The sequence below is a fragment of the Phytophthora sojae genome, assembly GCF_000149755.1.
Source record: "Phytophthora sojae unplaced genomic scaffold PHYSOscaffold_7, whole genome shotgun sequence".
NCBI classification, from domain to species: Eukaryota; Oomycota; class Peronosporomycetes; order Peronosporales; family Peronosporaceae; genus Phytophthora; species Phytophthora sojae.
In genome coordinates this window covers 2553034-2572929 of record NW_009258121.1, presented here as the reverse complement: position 1 = coordinate 2572929, position 19896 = coordinate 2553034, and the positions used below count along the sequence as shown (strand labels likewise).

Sequence of the window (19896 nt, the reverse complement as noted above, 5' to 3'; positions counted from 1 at the left end):
GATGAGTTGTCTTGATACTTGTAGGTCGCTAGGTAGCAGGGAAGAACGTAACCTTCCTGGACGTCGCCTCTGACAGCCCGCAGATAGCCAAACAATACAAACAGATACAGAGTTATATACAAACACGTAGCCCTTCCTTATTCTTTTGGACTGTGAAAGGGTCGGTCACTACTCCAGTCAACTCCAGCCGGACTCCGGGATACTGGTCAATCCCGGACGGCTTTGGCTCACGCGCACCACCCTCAAGTACTGAGGGAAACGAACACAATCAAATACCTCCTATCACACAATAGCTCTTAAATCAATACTTCCCACCCGGGGCTACTCCAACCAGGGTGAAAAGGTAATCAGTAATATGAAATGCGGGGCCTCCCTGGTCTGGACGAGCTCAACCGCAACTAGGAAATGAAATGGGATGGATCAACCTCGGGTTGTCGCCCGGTACTCACCCCAACTTGGACTGGACTTTGTTGCGGGAGCTCGACCCAGGTGTCACAGTTGCTGGGCCCTCACACGTAGACTTAGTCGGTCCTCCGGGAATGCACGTCCGGTAGGCTGCTCCAACTCACTTGCGCGATCCTTGGCAAAACGAACTCTGTTTATCTGTTATCTGTGGTCTCTCTCCTCTCTGTCTGTCTGGCTATCTTCTGTCGATCTTTACATGCACTCAATCTTGACTTGTCTTCACTATGGTCGTGTCGTCGCAATCGTCCGCGGTCCCTCGTAGCATACTTCCAGCAAGTATAATCATCACTGGGTACGCAAGTGAAGTACAATGTTCCACGGAATCCGAACAGATCTTGGCTGGTCGGCTTGGTCGGTCGGAAACATCTTGGACTTTGTATACTGGATCTTCACATCTGGGATGGTCTTGGTATCTCCATCCGGGATTCATGATTATCTCCAAACGGGATCACACTCCCCTTGGGCTTCACATCCGGGATGTCTTGGACAGCTTCACGGTTTCTGGGTCTTCACTCGATCCGGTCGGGCTCCTCTTGCGTTGAACAGTGCACCAAGAGCAGGCGGCCTCCAGTCGGAGGTACTTCTACGCTCCCTTGGGCTTTGCCTCTCGTTCGGTACTTGGTTCCAGCCGGGGTCCGCTCTTGGGGACATCTCCATCCGGGGTCACCAAACCTTGTACACTGCCAACGCGAGTCCGGCCGGGATCCGCTTTTCCCATACGCCACGTGTCGCTGCCCCCCTCTCCCATAGTGAGCCTCTGAGCCAACCAATCACAGGCGCAGCTCGGGAATCCTCGAAAATCTCCAATTCCATCGTGTCACGAGAATGCTAACACTGTCGACGATTTCGTTTTAACTAAACACATAAAAATGTTGACCGTAAATTTGAGTCGTTATTTACGAAGTTGCTAACATCCTCTAATACATGGTAGCCACCACTCGAAATTTCAGTTGCTTACTACTTGCTCCGTTTTGTGCGATGGTCGATGTATTTATTACAGGTTACTAAACACACCTTCTAGTACACGATAATACCATCAGATCTTTGTCTAACGTCGCGAGTATCGCCGTGAGGCTGGTTCCTTAGGAACTGCCAACAAAGGCAAGGTACCTGCGCTATCCGTGTCACCCTAATTTATTGTTTTGGCCAATCAAATTAGATTTGTGTTTATGGATTATGTTTTCAATATAAACTTTAATATACAATAAATATGCGCAAATCTTCATAATAAATGCGTTTATACAAAGTCCAAGTCGTATCATTTGTAAGGGGTTTTGGTTAATATAGGATTTTGTATGGAGATTAGCTGTCCATAAGTTTTGTCACCTGGGCAGAACCAGTGATTTGTATGTGAGCTACCTGAAGAAGCGCAAAAGCGCGCGTGTTAGCAGCGTGCAGATCTTTATCAGCGTGTTCTGCAACTCTAGTCCAAACCGAACCTTAAAATGATAAAAAATGACGAAGTTACAGCCACTTTTGGTGGTGTCCATATCTTTTTGTCGTGGAGTGTAGAAATTCCCATCTGTAACGCAATGTTGCTACCGCTGCTCGCCACCCTGTTCTTCCTGGCGATGACGGCGTCCCCTTCGCCGTCCCCACACGCTGCTTCCGTCGTCGAGCTGCGTCCGGAGTCGCCGCTGCAGTCCCAGCGCGTACTGTACGGCGAGCCGCAGCTGTACCGCGTGTTGGATCTCGAACCTGACAAAGTTTACGACATCAAAGTGTCGTACCCAGCGACGCAGCCGTCGCTCTTCTCGCTGCAGGTGGAGCAGGTCCTGCTGCCGCTGCCTGTGGTGAGTGAAGATAAATTTGACGTTAGTACTGCAAATATTGCGGGAAATGTCAAGAAAAGCAAGATCATGCCAGCTCGACGTCGGGTATTGAACACGGCCAAGCTTCGGCTCCACCCGAGGGAGATGGAGACGCACAAGTCGGTGCGGTACCGTCTCGAGCCCTCGGGGGCGGCCATTGAAGTGGAATTTTCACTTATTGCAAATGTGGAGGGAGTCCGACGACCCGACTCGAAGCTGAAGGTTGACGAGTGTGTGTTCGACATTGTGGTGGAGGAAATGCTGCTGGAGGCATTCCCCAGAGACACCCTGGTGCTTATCGGCTGGCTGGTGATGCTGCTGGCTGTGAGCGCAAAGTGGGTCTTTCCGTATTTGGAGAAGAAAATTCCACTTGGATGTGTGGAGGACCGAGTGAAGGGAGCAGAAACTAAAGAATCGTAGAAGATAATCGGTGGACTTTGGCAGAAAGAATGAGTTTCTTACGATTCTGGAAAGGTTTGTTAACCGTGGGCAAAGCGATGTCTTTATATTTCTGCTCACCATGCTTAAACTTACTGTACCGATACTGGGTGATGATGATACGCTAGAGCAGACACTCGAACCACTTGAAGGGTTTCTGCGAGTCCTTGAAGAATCCATCGTGCGTCAGAAATGCCGTGTCAGCGTGATTCAGCTTGGATGCGTAGAAGCGGTCGAGGTAGCTGTCGCCAAACATGTTCGGGTCGAGCCGCCCAAGCAGCTCTGGAACTCCACGAGCGCGTCGTTTTGTTTCGACTTGTGCGGGATCATCTTGCCCCCAAATAGGCTGGACGGCGTGAACTTGGACAAGACGCCGTGGTAGCTCGTACTGCAGATCGCGGCAGTCACGTTTCCACGATAGGCTTCCTGAGCCGCAGTGTACGCCGCGTTGATTTTCGGGGTGCTGTACTTCTCGTTCTGGTAAATGATCGACTTTCTCGCTGTGGACGCGGGACATTGGCCGATTAGATCCAGCACCCCAGCGACAATTGTCGTGAATTCATCGTCGCACAGGTCTCGAATGAAGTCTCCGGTCATACTTCCCATCATCGGAGCGCTCAGACTGACCCACGACGTGCTTTCGGCGAATTTACACTTGTCTTTCGCGAGAGCTGCCGCCATCACGAGGCCGCCCATCGAGTGCGTCACCACGATAGTATCCGCAATGGTCCCAGTAGCCACGTCGCTAGACTCGCTCATGGAGAGCGAGAAGTCGCAGAACTTCTGCTGCAGTGTGTCGCTCCTCCACCCAGCGTCGATGGTGTTGATGACTGCGTACTTGACACTGGTGCAGCACGGAGCGTGGTCTCCGATGTTACCGAACTTCTCCTGGGTCAACTTTGGAGTATCTTGCAGCTCCGCTCTTTCATTCGAGGTACCCAAACCATGCAGAAGATGCAGGGACGAGGTGTGGACTTGCACGTACACGATTCGGCCTCAATAGCCATGGGAGCAGATGCTTTCAAGCGCCTCGGTGTAGCCGTGGGAAGTGAGCTGCCAGTGAGTATCGCGCGTGTTGTCGGCGCCACTTTTGTGGGCATTGCTACACTATCACACGGTGGTGACCCATCGGTGAGCTTCGGCACCTAAATGTTGACGGGATTCTGCAGGTACTCCACGTCAAGTGTCAAGTCGAGGCCCGTCGCGGTGAACTCGGACGAACCCGAAGCGCAGACTGCGAAGATTGCGTCGTGATACAAGGACTTGAACAGGTTGCTACTCGCGCAGGCGACACTGATGTCGCCTATCAAAGCGCTACGAATTGGTACCGCGTCGTTCAGCGCCGGCAAGACCGAGTCGTACGACAGCGCTCCCGACGGAAGGCACTGAACTGTTTCAGTGTTGGCGCCGTCTTTCTTGGTCGCTAGGTAGCTTGCACCACCGACGAGCGAGTACGTGAACTTGGTACCATCTTCGACGAACGTGGTATAGCCGTCGTAGCGCAGACTGGTGCCATCGGTCAACACGACGGGGCTCGCGAATACGTCGAACTCGGATTGTCCGTGGAAGTTGGCGTTCTTGCGCTTGATCGTGACATGGATTCTCAACAAAGGGAAACTGGTGAAGGTCTGCTGCTGTCGATGGTGGGTTGGTACCGGCAAATGAGGTTGAACGAGGCCTTGGGACGCTGCCATACTAGCCGTCAACGAAGCGGCAAGGGCCACTAGCAATCCTATCCAAGCTCGCATTGTGAACACAATGCCAAAAAAAACACCCCGGGCGTTGGCTGCTGGAAAAATAAGAAGTGACTGTCGCCATAAGCATAATGTGTCCGCTGTGCTTCGCGTCGGGTCGTAATGGAAGGAAGGATTACAGTCGATGAATGGGTTTTCGTCTCGAAATCTTGCGAGTCTAGGCGACAACATCGACACAACACTTCTACATTTATACCGAGTGAACAAGAGGCTTTATAAATTCCGAAACACCATACTACATCCTCACTCTACTAACGCCACCGCCCTCGATTAGGTCCAAGACTATAGCGCTAGACACTCGAACCACTTGATGGGCTTCTGCGAATCCTTAAGCAGACCGTCGCCATTGAGGAACGCCGTGTCTGCGTGGTTCAGCTGCGGCTTGTAGAACCGGTCGTAGTAGTGCGTTCCGAACAGGGACTCGTCAAGCCCAGCCAGGCAGCTCTGAAACTCCACCAGACCGTCGTTCTTCTTGGACTTGTGCGGAACAATCGTCCCTGCGAGGATGCATCCGGCCTGGTAGCTCGAGAAGAGACCCAAGAAGCTGTTACTGCACATGGCCGCCGATACATTACCACGGTACGCTACCTGGGCTGCGACGTAGGCTGCATCAATCGATGGAGTACTGTACTTCTCACCCTGGTAGATCGTCGACTTGCGGGACTTTGGCATGGGGCACTGGCCCAAAATCTCGAACAAACCGGTAGCGACGTTGTCCCCTCCTTCGTCATTGCAGATGTCCATAAGGTAATCCGAAGCCATACTTCCAGTCATGGGGGCGCTCAGAGCCACCCACGACGTCGTCGGACTAAACTTACACTTGCCCTTAGCAAGAGCTCCGGCCATGACCAGCCCACCCATGGAGTGGGTCACAACGATAGTGTTGTCGATGATCCCAGCCTCCACGTCGCTCGTCGCGCTCATTTCGAGCGAGAAATCGCAGAACTTCTGCTGCAACGTATCGTTCCTCCAGCCGGCGTCGTTGGTGTTCAGCACCGCGTACTTGATCTCGGAGCAGCACGGCGCGTGGCCGTGAATGTCTCCAAACTTCCTCTTGGTTAGCTTGGGCGTGTCCTGCAGTGTCGGCTCCTGGTTCGGGTTGCCCAGTCCGTGAAGGAAGATGCACGGGCGAGGCGTCGACAAGCACTCGCCGCACTCGGTCGAGTTCATGGCCATGTGCCCCGCCTCCTTCAGCTTCCTGGACGTAGTAGACGGAAGCTCTCCCCCAGTAGCCAACGCCAATGCAGTGGGCGTCATGGACGTGGCTTTCTCCACGGGCTCACACGAAGTCGTTCCGTCCGTCAACTCCGGCTGGGGGACAGTGATCGGACCGTCGAGATACGTGACGTTGATGACCAAGTCGCTGCTGACCGCAGTGAAGCCAGACTCACCCGACGAACAGATAGCGTAGTGGGCGCCGGAGAACGTCGTCTTGAACAGTTTCCCGCTCGCACACTCGACAGCTTCCTTGCCGATGGAGGCACTAGGAATGGGGGTGGCGTCGTTGAGCGCTGGTAGAATCTTGTCGAACGGGAGAGTGTTGGGCGGGAGGCAGCGGACTGTTTCTTCGTCATCACCGACTTTGGTCGACAGGTAGGCGGTGCCGTCTACGAGGGTGTAGGTGATCTCCTCGTCCTCGTCCAGGAACGTGGCGTAGCTGTCGTATAGTACACTGGCGCCGTTGGAGGACACGACCGGTGTGGCGTACACGTTAAACTCGGACTGACCGTGCAGCTTCATGGACTTGCGCTTTAGAGTGACGTGAAGTGTGACGGACGGAGCATTCTTCAATGAGGATTGGAGCTGTGAGGGTTTTGATGCGGTGGCTGGATGAGTGAAGGCGAGCAGCGCAACAGCGGAGGCGACGAGAACTCGAGTTGCAGATACCATTTACACCTAGACAGGAGCCACGTCTTCTCCGTTGTTGAGACAAATGAAAAGTGGTCGGCATTGACGCCGATGAAGTCGGAGCCGAAGGTTGGGGAAAGTGCGCACATCAACTGGATCCAGTTGTTCGCAATCTGTTTACAATTGCATGAACACCACCAGCAAATCATTTGCCAAATGTGGCCGTGGAGCTTACAGGTACAGTTTCATATCTTAGCTGCAGGACCTTCTGGAATTCTTACCCATACTGTAGGTATTATTAATTCAGACTAGAGCGTGAGAACGAGACGGATAACAATTAATACCCGTTTTTACCGATGAGATCAGGTATTAGAGTCAATGTAAAATACATAAAGTGCTGTCTGCAACATATGATTCCCTTTTAAATCCGAATATATCAGGCGTCTCGTTCTCACGCTCTAGTCTGTAGTGTATATTGCGAAGTCGATTGATTGAATCGACCGAGCCAAATCGCCAGCAAACCGCCCGAGATTTTGATTTGACATGAGTTTACTATGTACGCAATAAAGTACGAAATAAGAACCGTCTCGGTCGATTCCAAAAGCCTCGTGACTGCAACGGACAGAATGCAACTGCCGACACCAGTGATCCGACCGTTATGCGTGATTGGGGGGTCATACCGCTTCAGCATTTAAAATGCGATTTCATACCGGTTTAGTCATTTTCCTTTCAGTATACAGATACCGCTGACTAACTTGTACACACAGTCAATCGATACACCGTCAAAATCGGTAATGGAGCCGTATCTCTTTTAGGAGGTAAAATCCAGTTTCGGTTTCCCGCCAGAGGGATCTTTTACAATTCAAACAGAGCCCTGCAAAACACCTCCCCCCGCAGCCCACCATGACAAGCACAACCAAGCAAACCAAGGGCAAGTGAGGTGCATGGGCGCAGCCGCCGCCATCGCTCGCCGATCTGGCTCGCTGGTCCCAGGCCAAGTTCAAGCGGTCCCAGCCGCCGTCTCGAGCCGCCATCGCGAATTCTGCGCGGTGCCTCTGCTGTCAAGTCGAAGCTGGACTCCGCATTCGGCTGAGTGAGCTCTTGATTTGAATGCATGTAAACTTCAAGGTCAATTATCTGTAATACCGTTTATACTGAACACATATAATATATTGTAGGAACTAAAACAGTACCACTGTACAAGTTAGTCAGCGGTATCTGTATATGCGCTATGTATCCTGAGCTACCGGCACATGCAATACTACAGTAATACCAGCCATGTCTCCGAGTCGACTCCGGCTTGGCGCCGGAGTTTTGGGAAGCCGGCGGCTTCCCAAAGCCAAAACCAACGGTCACGCTAGCAATGGCAACACAAAGGACGTATGTCACTTGGCCATCACTACATGTAATTCACCAAATTGATCATATACTTGTCGAAAATGTGAACCAAATTCCAGGGATAGCCTCCGCCTTCTTGGTACGTTTGCCTGGATGAAGGCAACCTGGTTGGTCAGTTTTGTGCGCGACGTTCTGATGACCCGACTCGATGTACACTGTAGCCGCTCTGCTGGACCTGGAGAGAGTCGCTCCGTTTGAACAAATCGGTCGCGGTCGGGCCGGCGATCACCAAGTTGCAGCACACCGAACAGCTCACACCGTACACATGTTCACGCTGGCCCCATATGCTGCCCGTAGGATAGTTTTCGGGCTTTGCTGTCCGACTTCTGGGTCTTTGCCGGGGAAAAGCGGCACCCGCGCGCCAATCGAGAGGAATTAACGCGCGGGCAAATCACTCGACCAATCTGCCTGGGATCGAGGAACTTTGATGCGTCCCTCCGTAAACGCGGCTTCATGGGAGGTCCTCGACCAGGCCAACCCAACCCAAGTCAAAGCGGCCTCGAGGCTCCGTCAACCTGCAGCAGACTCGGTTTAGACTCGTGATCCCACAGGCAACATGATGATTTACCTGCGCTTAGTCATCCCGGCCGTCGTTGCGCTGTTCGCGGTCTCGGAATCCGCGGTGACTACGCACCACCAGAAGGCGACGCCGTCGCTGGCCGACGCATCCCCCGTGAAGCTACATGTCACGCTTCAGCGCAAGGCGATGGAGCTGCATGGAGAGACAGAATTCAACGTGTACGCCAACCCCGTGGTGTCGAAAGACGGTGAGAAGGTGCTCTACGATGGCTACGCGACGTTCGTGGAGGGCCATTCGCGCTTCACTTACTCCCTCGTGGACGGCGCCGCGTACTTGGAGACGAACGACAGCTCGTCCAACGCCGCGTCGGTGCGGTGTATCCCGCCCAGCACTCTACCGTTCGGTAAAATTCTACCTGCGTTGAACCACGCGACGCCCATTCCAAGCGCGTCCATCGGAGACGAACCGGTAGAGTGCGAGAGTGGCAATCTGTTCAAGACGACGTTTGCTGGCGTCCACTACGCGATCTGTTCTACCGGGGAGGACGGATTCACTGCGTTGGCGAGTGATTTGTCCATCGACGTGGAATATCTGGACGAGCCCGTGAGTATCTCGAAGCCCACGCTCAGCGATGGATCGTCCTGCAAGACTGTGGCCAAACCCACGTCTGTGACGCCCACGGCTCTGGCGTTGATCACTGGAACCGACATTCCAGTCAGCAGTTCAAGGAAGCTCAAGGCGGAGTCGCACATGGCCATGGCTGCATCTTCCTGCGCGTGCAATTCGACCCCTCGGCCCTGCATCTTCTTCCACGGCCTGGGCAACGAGAAGGAGGAGCCGAAGCTGCAAGACAGCATCCGCCACTTTGGCTGGGACAAACTCCAAGGCCACACCCCGTGCTGCACCGTGGTCAAGTACGCGTCGCTCAACACCGTCGACTACGCGTGGACCAACTCGTCGTTGCAGGAGAAAGTGTGTACGCACTCGCTCTCCATGTCCGACAAGAGCGACAAGTCCTCGAAGACCATTGAAGACACGATCGTAGTTACGCACTCCATGGGTGGCCTCATGCTGGCTGGAGCTCTGGCCAACAAGGAGTGTAAACTCGGTAAGAGCGCCACGTGGATCGCGTTGAGTCCCCCTATGACTGGCAGCATGTCGTCCGACTACCTCATGGACTTCTGCAATGGCGAGGTGAGGAACCTCATGACGGACTTGCTTTTCAACGGCAGGTGCCCGACGTCCACGGCCCAGCAGTCGTGTGCGTACGAGACCGAGAAGTACAGTGACGAGAAGCTAGACGCGGCCTACGACGCCGCCCAGGAGGCCTACCGCAAGCACGTGTTCGCCGCGATGTGCAGCAGTTCGTATGTGGGGAATATCTCCAAGTACCAGGCCAAGTACATGGTGGGAGGCAGGGTGATCCCGCACAAGTCGTCCAAGAACGACGGACTCGTCGAGTTCCACAGCTGCGCCGGCGGACTTTCGCCCAAGCAGTTTGGTAGAACGCACTGGGACCAATTCTACCAGTGCGAGCTCAACCACGCAGACACAGCGTTCAAAACGGGCGATGGAATCTTCAAGGACACGGTGAGACCCATCAAGTGGTTCGAGTGTCTTCTGTAGGAGAAACCAACTTCAATTGATAATAAATACTTTTATGAACTTCTCTTCCATTTCATATTTCAGCACCTGCTCAAAGACGTGCCTCTTCATCAGTGAATTAAGAAGCTCAAATACAGTATTTTTTATTGCGCTTTGCAGTTACTTTGCCGACCATTTTAGACGCTAAATATGGCAAAGCCTGCTCCTAAATATGTGTGTAAGAAGATACACGACCTGCTAAAATTGTGCATGGATCCACCTCCTCATATATATATCGACTTGGAAGGGCCTGTCAGCAGCCATGCATTGGCCCAGTACACCACCGTCCATGATCCACAGCACACCCACCCTCTTATGCATAATTGCCGTGTGTGTAGGTGCTGGTGGATAAAAACCGACAGAATTGCAGCTGCATAGCCACAATTGCACTTTTGAAAGTGCAATTGTGGCGCTTTTAGCGTAATTCTAGACCTCCACCCATTTATGCACCTCGATTTATCGTAAATGTAGCGGGTGGTCGCTATAAACACAGCAAATCTCGCCAAAGCACAATAACACCACATGTATCAGTTGAAGGCCACATTACCACCATATATCAGTATCTGTGCACGGTACACAGGTACTGAAACATCTAAAAATGTCAAGCCTGCGGAAGCGGGGCTCTTGAAAAAAAAGAGGCGTATCTTATGTTTGATTTTAACACGGGTCATCTCTTGCGATCAGGCGAGATTTCGGAGGATGCCCCTGAGTCGAGTATCGATGCACAGCCTATTTGGTTTTATGGGTAGGTGCATATGAATGCTTACTACCCTGAGTAGGAGTGAATAAGTCTGTAACATCGTCATCTAGCTTGGAATCGATTCGTGCCGTTTTGACCACTGTCATCTAGATGGAAAACATACGCCTGATTCACCGCTCAATTTCAAGGAGCTCGTGCTAAAACAATGCTTCAAAAACGTCCATATATGTAGAAGAAGGTAAGCTTTTCATGATACAATGCTACTTGCACGCTGAAACACGTCCTAGCGCTCAGAAGGCTGGTTCACAAAGGCAACTAGATGCTGTTCCTGTTGAAGACAACCTGTACATAATCGGGCTCTGTCGAGTTATCGTCCTGATGTAAAAAAAAAAAAACTCGACAGCGAGGGTTACGCCAGGGTTACCCCTCGAGTGGATCCAAAACTCCCCCTTTGCGTTACGCGCGTTCGTGAGCAGCGGCAGTGGCCATGGGTGCGCTCGGAGAAGTGAGTTTAAGCGTCGAGCGCCGTCGCTAGTTGAGAAGTTATCGCTATTGCAGACCTGAGGGTTAGTAACCTTGGGTTACGCTGAGGTCAGTCTAAGATTACCGTCAACATATCCTGAAGTGCAATTAAGCGAAATCATTCGAAAGAACTTTGTGGAAGGGCCTGTTGTCAAGTTGCATGGACATACTATGCTGTCCGCTGAACAAGAAGTCCAACCTCGGCGACCCATAACTGAGCAACAACGCGGGTGCCATGACCCGAACACCCCTCACTATGCTTAGATTTGTGTGCTCTAACCCCTCTTCGAATCTTGTGTCTGTATAAGCAAATTTGTTGATCTTCGAATTTCGGTTGACCTCCGAAGATCGTCGATTTTTCGCATGATCGCAATAGATGACCCGTGTTAAAAAGCTAAGACATTTAACAATAAAAAGCTTTATGGTGAAAGCCGGCTAAAACACCCATCTGTAGCAACCCCTTCTTAGACCTCAATCACTTAATTAATCAGAGTACAAATCAGGGCTGAAATCGATCGTGGTCTAGATGTATCGCTTGGCTGCGCGATTACCCAGTAAAATGATTGTTAGACGGGTTTTACAGGACATTGGCAGGACTTGATAATGAGTAGATATTTGCCAACGGGAGCGAAGAAGGAAGAACAAACTGGCCAATCAGTTACTGCTCTGCTTACGCTGTTTGCGATGGCAGCAGCCCAACTTAGCTGTCCTCGTCGCCGACCCCGCAATGTCGCCGTGTGTTGCGGCACGTCGATGCTGTCAGCGCATGCAATGAACGTTTTAACAGCGTCCTCAACGCTTTGACGGGCACGCCACCGTCCGGTACACTTTGCTATGTCCTCAACTATGGTCATCAGATAGCGTACATCATTAATTTTGGAACAGGTAGCGGTGTGGTCATGCCAGACGGTGAGCAATGTGGACGCTGGAGTGCTGAACGCGGCGGTGGTTATAGATCCCAAGCGGCAACGACAACCCCAAGTGGCAACGATGCGGACAACCGCGCACGAAGGATCTTTGGGCTAGCTCTAGCGGATATTTGCCCAGACGAGAGCAAGTGGGGGCGCCAGCAGCCGTTGCAGCAGCGCGCGACGTGCTGTCCGACGAAGACGAACTGGCGGACGTTGACGCCCTGGTGAACGACGACGAGTTGCTGTTGGTCGATAACGAGTTGTTAGACGAACAATGCAGCGGGGCAGCCGTAGCTTTGCGTCAGAGGAAGCTTAACAGACTCACAGAGTCTCAGCTTCAGATAGCCCGTTCTAATACCAGAACGTACGAGTCCGTACACCTTACGGAGTCCAAGAGTCAATCCTTAACTCTTAACTGTGTGAATCTCAAACTGAATGTATTTCTCTGCATTGCGGTGAGGCGAGGCCGATGAAACCTTTGTCACCCAGGGGGGTTCGTATAGCGCAGCCCAAGACTGTTCTCCAGGGTGTAGACCCAGAGAATCGACTTGAGAGTCAACAGCAAGAAGATAGACCCATAGATTCGCAGCCGCAAAGCTTTAAACCCTGAAAATCACTCTCCTTGGTTGGCGTGGGTACCTTGTGTAATCCCTGTCGGCTCGTTTGTCTTCGACGGAACGGCACTCCACCGGTTGTAAATGTAGCCTCGAAGAAGTGCGGGAGTGCACGTCTACTTCAGAACGCACCTCCACACAAAAGGCAAATCCAGAGAATCAGATCACTCGAAACCCAGAATATCACGAATTCAGGGTCCAGGATTTCAGTCAACTCCGGCACTTGGAACTCAGAAGACACCTTACCCAAATGCCCTCCTAGCTCGATAAAACCAACAAATACAGAGTATACAAACACTACAACTAGCCGTCACTTATTCTTTTGGACCCTTGGACGGTGGGTCACACACACACTAGGCTCACTCGAGTCTGAAATTCAGGGGCCTAGCTCCCCTGAGACTCACACAAACGCGCACCACCTCCAATAAAGGAGGAAAATACAATCGCTATCAGTTACCTTCCCTTCACACAAGCAGTCAATACAAAATCCTGGAGGCGACTACCTAGCACCCCAGAATACCCTCTGGAATAATATGAAATGACTACCACGAGCACAGCAAGTGACCCAACTAGGATATGGAATGGATGGATCACTCCAAGAAGCTCAAGGCCGTCGCTGGTCTCCACCTAACTGAACTTGAGTTGATGAAGTCCACACAGACGGCTGTCCTGCGCCGTTGATGTGCCCTTAGCTTCCCGCGGTCGTAGTCTCGGGTCCTCCGGATATCCGTCGGCAGGCTTGGCCGAAGTCACTTGAGCAGTACAGGGAAAATTGAACTCTTTATTAAGGGCTTATTTGTCCTGGCTTATTTTTTAAGGGGAGAGTCACAATATCCCAACGCTTAGATTCGGCGCTACCACCACGACGTCCCAGGGTACGCGGCGTCCTAGCTCTTCGCGACGATCCGCGCCGCCTCTGGACTTGCTTCCTTGATACGCTCCCGGGCGTGACCCCGAGAGTCTACGTTCCCACCGGGCGTGACTCCGGCTGCATACGCTCGAGGTCGCTTGTCACATCACGTCCCGGCCAGGTCTCCTTGCCTTCCTCCTCCGGGGTGCGCTTCCGCAGGCAGCTCTCACTCTCTTACTTCTTCGGGCAAATATCTTCTGTTCACTATGCTTGGGGTCAAATGTCTTGTCTTGAGTATACCTTGGGTTCAGCGGTACAAACTTGCGATCGGCTTGCGAATCCATCGTCGCACGGCGTCGAAAGTGCCAATTGTGGGTCCTTAGACTTGGTTTAGTATGGTACAGGACTCCCTCTCGACCCCTCAAACGTATCCAGTCTGCGCATCCACAACGGTTCTTCAAGGTCACGCATCACTTTGATTGCAGACTGACTGCGAACTGACTCGAATCCCTGAGAATCCCTGAGAATCAACTGACACTCAGGGTCATCTTCTGAAATCCTGGGAATTCTGAGGAATATTGTGGAACTGTGGGGATTCTTGGGTGTTGGCTTGGGAAACACTTAAGTTCAGTATAGAGAGTCTGGATTTATGGTCCAAACCTAGCGAATCATCTTTGGAACTCTGGGTCACCTGCACTCAGGGAGGTGAACTCTGGGTCATCGTGCGGCGCACTGGGTTTCCGTGCGGCACTCTGGGTAACAGGTTTGCTGCATTGCAGGCTCGCGTGTATCTCCACAAAGCCAAGTTTTTAGCGGATTTAGCGGCCTCCTGCGCGGTGGTGGTAGTGGGTTGATTCTCAGGGTAATTTGATCCTTTGGGGCACTCTGAGCCACAGCAAGATGAGGTGTACATTCCCCAGAGACACTTTCCGCCAGACTTTAGACACTCATCGTAAGGGAAAGTCCGCGGCTGGACTGAGTGTTCTCTGAAATCCTGGGCATGCACTCCCAGGATTCACACTTCCAGCCAGTTGGGCCCATCTGCGGTCAGGCGCTGGATTCATCCCGAGAAATCACTTCTCTCCCACAGTCGCCATCCATGTCACACGGGTACAGCCGCGCCGTATCCAAGTCATCCACCAATCGGCATCCGATACAAACGCCAAGTCATCAGGTGACGGCACATCGTCGGCAATTTTCTGGGGACCGCCTCGTGTCAGCGGCCAAGTCGCCAACGGTGTAAATGTATCCGGTTCACTATCTAGCATAGTGAACCCTAGTCATATGCATAATCAGTGGCTCTGAAGCCGGGTACTGATTCTCCTACTGATTTAGGTTAGACAGTGTGTACCCACCTCATAACCCTTCGGGTAACTCTCGTGTAACCCCGTTACACCCTCCCCCACCAAACCATGAAGGGTGTTCACGCTTAACGGTCAACCTCCGGGTCTTGTTCCGTCAAGCCTCCTTCTCGAACGAGTCAATCCACAACGCGTGGACTTCTCTGAGAACTTCTCGGCGCAACGCGCCCTCACATGACTTCAAGTCATAAAGCCTTTTGGTCTTTCGACCGCAGACAGCCTCTCGCGAGATCCGCCTCGGAGCCTCGCTCCTCTCGTGCTGCTGCACTGCGTGCCTCCGCATCTCCGCGAACGCCAGCGCCCGCGCGCATACCCTCGACGCCTTCCAGGCTCTCGGTGTCCGAGTACTTTGCGGCGCAACGCCTGAAGCGCAGCTCGCAGCGCGCAAGCCCCAGCTCTACTCGAGCACCAACCCGCCAGACCATGGATCCTAGGGAACTCTTTGGTGAAGAGGGCGAGGTGGATGAGTCCATGGAGGGTTCTCCGCACCGAGGAGATGCGCCCCCACTCATGCGACGCTCCCCGAGCCGCGGCGACGCTTCGCCCACACCGTCGACACGCCGTGAAGAAGGCTCGCCGGCCCTAGTTGGCTCTCCGAGCCGTCGCTATCAAGAGCGCCCCGCGCACACGTCTCCTGTACGCTCGCCGAGCCGTCCACCTGCAGAGCGCGCTGCGCCGTCGAGGGAGGAGCCGCGACCACCGCTGCGAGCTCCAAACCCGTTCTCTGAACGCTCTTCCGGCCTCTGCGCGCGCTCACTGAGCCAAGGTATTTACCACCTCGTGGCGAAGGCGTGCCCCTGGGTCCCGTCATCCCCACCCCTTGGACGAAGCTCAGTCCGAGCAGGTCGCAGCGCAGATGGCGCCCATGCGCTCCCAGCGCCCGGAGCTGCGGCCCTTGCTGAACCCCAGCGCTACCGACTACGGCTTCCGGCCTCGTGATCCCGCTGAGGCGTGCCCGCCAGGCGTTCCTGCCAGTCGCTCGCAGCGCACGCCATTGGGCCCGCGGCCCGTACTCCACAGGAGCTCGCTCTACGAACGTCTCTCCGAGAGCGACTCCTCACTCCACAGTCTACGACTGTTGCGGAGTACGCGAGCGCTTGCGGCTCCAAGCCCAGCAGAAGTCTGTCCCCGCCATGCGGACGTACCCCGTGGTTCTTAGCCCGGGGGAAGACTCTATTGAGTACGAAGCTCAGTTCGAATCTTGGGCCGAGCACAGCCGGAAGCTCAGCTCCATGGATGCTCTCCGAGCCAGCTTCAGTGAAGTGGATGTTCGCATTGAACGCAAGCTCCGCTTCGATTTCGCGAAGGTCCGAGCCAAGCGCAGCCTCTCGGCACTCGCCCAGCCGCAGACCCAGTTTAGCGCTGCGCGCTTCGCTCCTTCAAGCACTCCAGCGGCTCCTTCTCGCGAGGGGGTGAGCGCTGTGGCTCAGGGTCAGCCTCGGAGCAATGTGGCTGACCCAGCAGATCCCCAGCTTATTGTCGGGAAGCGCGGGACGGCCGGCGTGCCGGCCTTGAGCCCTCGGGGCGCTGGTGATCAAGCTGATCAAAAGCGTCCACGACGTCTGGGCAATCCTGGCGGAGGGGCACCTCAAACTCCCATGAGTTCTCGGAGTGAGAGTACCCTCGCCATTCCACCAGATACTGGTTTTGACCCTGGCACCGCCGCTTCGCCAGGAGGCGCTCCACATGGCAATGTAGATTCCCATGCTCATCGAGCAGCACCGGTGGAGGACGCGCCAAGCCCCCTCGCGACGTTCGACGAGTTGCACGAGACTCGGCAACAGGCGGATCGCCTTCGGGACCACGTCCACGACATCGACGCGCGTCTGGCACGTTGTGCGACTGATCTCGACAGGCTCGCTGAGCGGCTGGAGTGGCTTGGGGTGCCTCGGGAGGTCTGGGACCGCCTTGGGACCTTGGAGAACGACTTCGTTCACCTGAACGGGTGGGTGAACTACTGTCGCGATCACGAAGAGCGACACGCTCGAGAGTTCGCGGAGCTACAGCGCCACCAGGCTGTGCTCCAGGGTCAGCTCGAACTCCTGGCCCGCATGCAGGCCTCCCCTGCTGCGCCTCCTGCGCTTGCGGCTACTGCAGTGCCCGCGGCACTCTCGTCTGTGCCTGCGGAGTGGTCGCGTCTTCGACGCCGGCGACTGCGTCCTCGACGACCGCGACTTCCGCGCCTGTGACCTCGTCACCCTCGGTGCCTCCATCTGCACCTGCATCGGGTCCTGGTACGGCTGAGCAAGCCCACGTAGAAGACGGGGTGCGTCCGCATCTTCTTGGAAGATTGAGCGTGTACGCAAGGCCCTTCTTGGCCACAACCTTGAAAGGTCCGATGAAGCGTGGGCGCAACTTCGTCTTGAAGACGGCTGACACTGCATGTGTAGGTAGGTTCTTAGCGCTAAGCAGCACCAGCATAACTTTCAACATTGCCTCTGCCCCTGGCATCTGCACGTTCCTTTTGCTTGTCTTGGCTCTCAGCCATCGCGTCACGCGCATGTCGTAAGACACTTAGACGCGTCGACAAGAAAGCGTCAACATGTTTACGAACAGTAGCCGGGCTGACATCGGCTAGCCGATCAGCTAAATCGGCTTCCCCTCCCCCACCAAGCCCGAGGCCACCACGTGGCGGCGTCAGCGGGACGCGGGGATGGGACAAGCTGTTCACGTAGAACGGCGTGTAGCCTGTCGAGGCGTGCACGGCGCTGTTCAATGCAAACTCGACGAGTGGCAGCATAGCGCTCCAGCGCTTCGGCGTCTCAGCGCAAATGCTGTGGAGCACGTCCTCGACGACGCGCTTTACGCGCTCTGTTTGACCATCGGTCTGAGGATGGTCCGCCGTGGACATGTCCAGCTTGGTGCCAAGCACCGCAAAGACCGCGCACCAGAAGTTACCCGTGCAGCGGGGGTCTCGGTCCGAGACAATCGACTCAGGGAGTCCGTGTTGTCGAAACACTCGGCCCTAGAACAACGTTGCTGTACCTTTACCATCGATGGTATCCGGCACAGCCGCAATGTGAGCCATTTTGCTCAGTCGGTCCACGAAGACCACGACTCTTGTGTTGCCCGTCGCGTCCGCCGGCAGACCAAACACAAAGTCCATACTCGTGGATTGCCAGCATCCCGAAGGGACAGGCAAACTCGCCAATGGCGCTGCAGCATGAGGTGACGACTTCACTCCCTGACACGTCTCGCACGTGCGCACATAAGTGCTCGTCCAATTGTACATCTTCGGCCACCAGTAGTGGGTGCTCACCGAGCTGTAGGTCTTCTCACGGCCAAGATGGCCGGCCAGCGCCGTGTCGTGTGCCTCATAGAGGATGCGATACTTCAGATCCTCATCATGAGGGTGACCACGCGGGGCGTATCCTCGGGGCCGGTGTTGTAGAACAACAGGCCTCAACCGAGGGAATAACGGTGTAGCCGCGCGCGCAGCCGCGCTGACAATTCCATGTCCGAGTCTTGAAACTCCTTGCTCCCCAGAGCCTTCAGCAACGCGGCTCAAGTGTCGTCCATGGCATAAGCCGTTCTGATCAAATCCGGTAATGACGAAGTCACGGTCGTTGCATGAGCCAGCTCATAGTCCGGCCTGCGCGACAAGGACATTCTGCCTGCCAGGCTTGTACTTCACCTCGAAGTTGTACTCCGCGAAGAAGGACAGCCATCGGGCCATCCTTTGGGAGAGATGAGGCGACTGAGTCGCAGTGCGTAACGACGCCTGATCCGTGTAAATCACGAACGGCTGAGAGCCCAACAGGTGAGCCCTGAACTTGACGAGCGCATACTTCATTGCAAGTAGCTCCTTGTCGTGGACAGGATAGTTCTTCTCCGCAGCCTTCAGCTGGCGAGATTCGAACGCCACCACGAACTCGCGCCCCTCGGCGTCTGCTTGCAGCAGGGCAAGCCAATGGCAAAGTCCGAGGCGTCTCAGACGACACTAAACGGGCGAGCGGGGTCTAGCAGAGCCAGAATAGGCGCATGAAGGAGACTGTCCTTAATTGCCACAAACGCATCTACTCCGCATCCTTCTTCAGGAGATTGGAGAGTGGCCGAGCCATCTCAGCGTAGTTCTCGCTGTACTTGTGCAAGTAATTGGCTAAGCCAAGCCACTTGCGAAGATCCTTCTGGTTGTTGGGAACCGGCCAGTCATCGGCCCTCAGGCCACGCTTCCCGATGAAGCAGCCTAAATAGGGGTCTCTTTCGCTCCGAAGATGCATTTGTCAATGTTGGCGTACAACTTGTTTTGACGCATGCTTTCGAGCACAGCACGCAGGTGCTCCACATGGTTCTCCATATCAGTCTTTCCGTGTTCGGCACGACTGTGGACAAAGATGTCATCGAAGTACGTTTGCGCGTACGCCCGATGGGGCCTGAAGAGCTGCGTCACAAGACGATTAAACGGCGCTGGCGCGTTCGAAAGCCCTTGGGGCATCACCAACCACTCCCAGAGCATGCAGCTTGGATTACTCACAGCAGTGAGAGGAATGTCGCTCGTCCTCATGAGCAATTGGTAATATCCATCGACCAAGTCGAGCGCACTGTACATCGTACATCCTGTCATGTTATTCTGAAGAGCATCCTTCCGAGGAACCGGCGTCTGCGCCGGAATGGTAGCGGCATTCAGCTTGTTGAAAGCATACACGATACACCACTTGCCATTCGGCTTTCTGACACAGAATATCGGCGTAGAGTGTGGAGCCTTACTCTCACGCACCATGCCCGCCTCGTGCTTCGCACGGAAGAACGCGCCAATGACGTCACACTGCTCCTTCGGCAAGGGCCACTGCCTCGTCACACAGTACTTCGTTCCCGGGACGAGATCGATTTCGTGTCGAACACCTCGATCCGGAGGTAGCCCCGAGGGCGGCTCCTTCGAGACCACGTCCTGGTAATCCTTTACCACTTGATACAAGGCATCCGACGGGTCCTTCAGGATCGCCGATACGCTCGGCACATTCAGCGCCTTCTTGGTGTCTTCCAGGACAGCTTCATCCAGAAGCGAGGACGAGTTCAACTCTTCTTCGGGTCGTATGACCACTACCTCAGTCAAGTCTCCA

The 19896-nt window shown here is 54.3% G+C and overlaps 5 protein-coding genes across 5 annotated transcripts; 2 read left to right on the top strand and 3 right to left on the bottom strand.

Moving 5' to 3' along the window:
* Positions 1–1997: 1997 nt before the first annotated feature.
* Positions 1998–2696, top strand: PHYSODRAFT_515798 (hypothetical protein; the record flags this gene model as incomplete). Its single annotated transcript, XM_009534294.1, has 1 exon — positions 1998–2696. The coding sequence occupies one exon, from the start codon at positions 1998–2000 to the stop codon at positions 2694–2696; it is 699 nt and encodes a 232-aa protein (XP_009532589.1).
* Positions 2697–2838: 142 nt separating this feature from the next.
* On the bottom strand, positions 2839–3721 carry PHYSODRAFT_336698 (hypothetical protein; the record flags this gene model as incomplete). Its single annotated transcript, XM_009534293.1, has 3 exons — positions 2839–2956; positions 3031–3622; positions 3700–3721. 3 exons carry the CDS (start codon positions 3719–3721, stop codon positions 2839–2841), a joined length of 732 nt encoding a protein of 243 aa, XP_009532588.1.
* A 138-nt stretch (positions 3722–3859) lies between these two features.
* Positions 3860–4408, bottom strand: PHYSODRAFT_336697 (hypothetical protein; the record flags this gene model as incomplete). The annotated part of the gene is made up of 1 exon (XM_009534292.1): positions 3860–4408. The coding sequence occupies one exon, from the start codon at positions 4406–4408 to the stop codon at positions 3860–3862; it is 549 nt and encodes a 182-aa protein (XP_009532587.1).
* A 342-nt stretch (positions 4409–4750) lies between these two features.
* Positions 4751–6358, bottom strand: PHYSODRAFT_515363 (hypothetical protein; the record flags this gene model as incomplete). Its single annotated transcript, XM_009534291.1, has 1 exon — positions 4751–6358. The coding sequence occupies one exon, from the start codon at positions 6356–6358 to the stop codon at positions 4751–4753; it is 1608 nt and encodes a 535-aa protein (XP_009532586.1).
* Positions 6359–8420: 2062 nt separating this feature from the next.
* Positions 8421–9860, top strand: PHYSODRAFT_517562 (hypothetical protein; the record flags this gene model as incomplete). Its single annotated transcript, XM_009534290.1, has 2 exons — positions 8421–8885; positions 8979–9860. 2 exons carry the CDS (start codon positions 8421–8423, stop codon positions 9858–9860), a joined length of 1347 nt encoding a protein of 448 aa, XP_009532585.1.
* Between the last annotated feature and the right edge of the window lie 10036 nt (positions 9861–19896).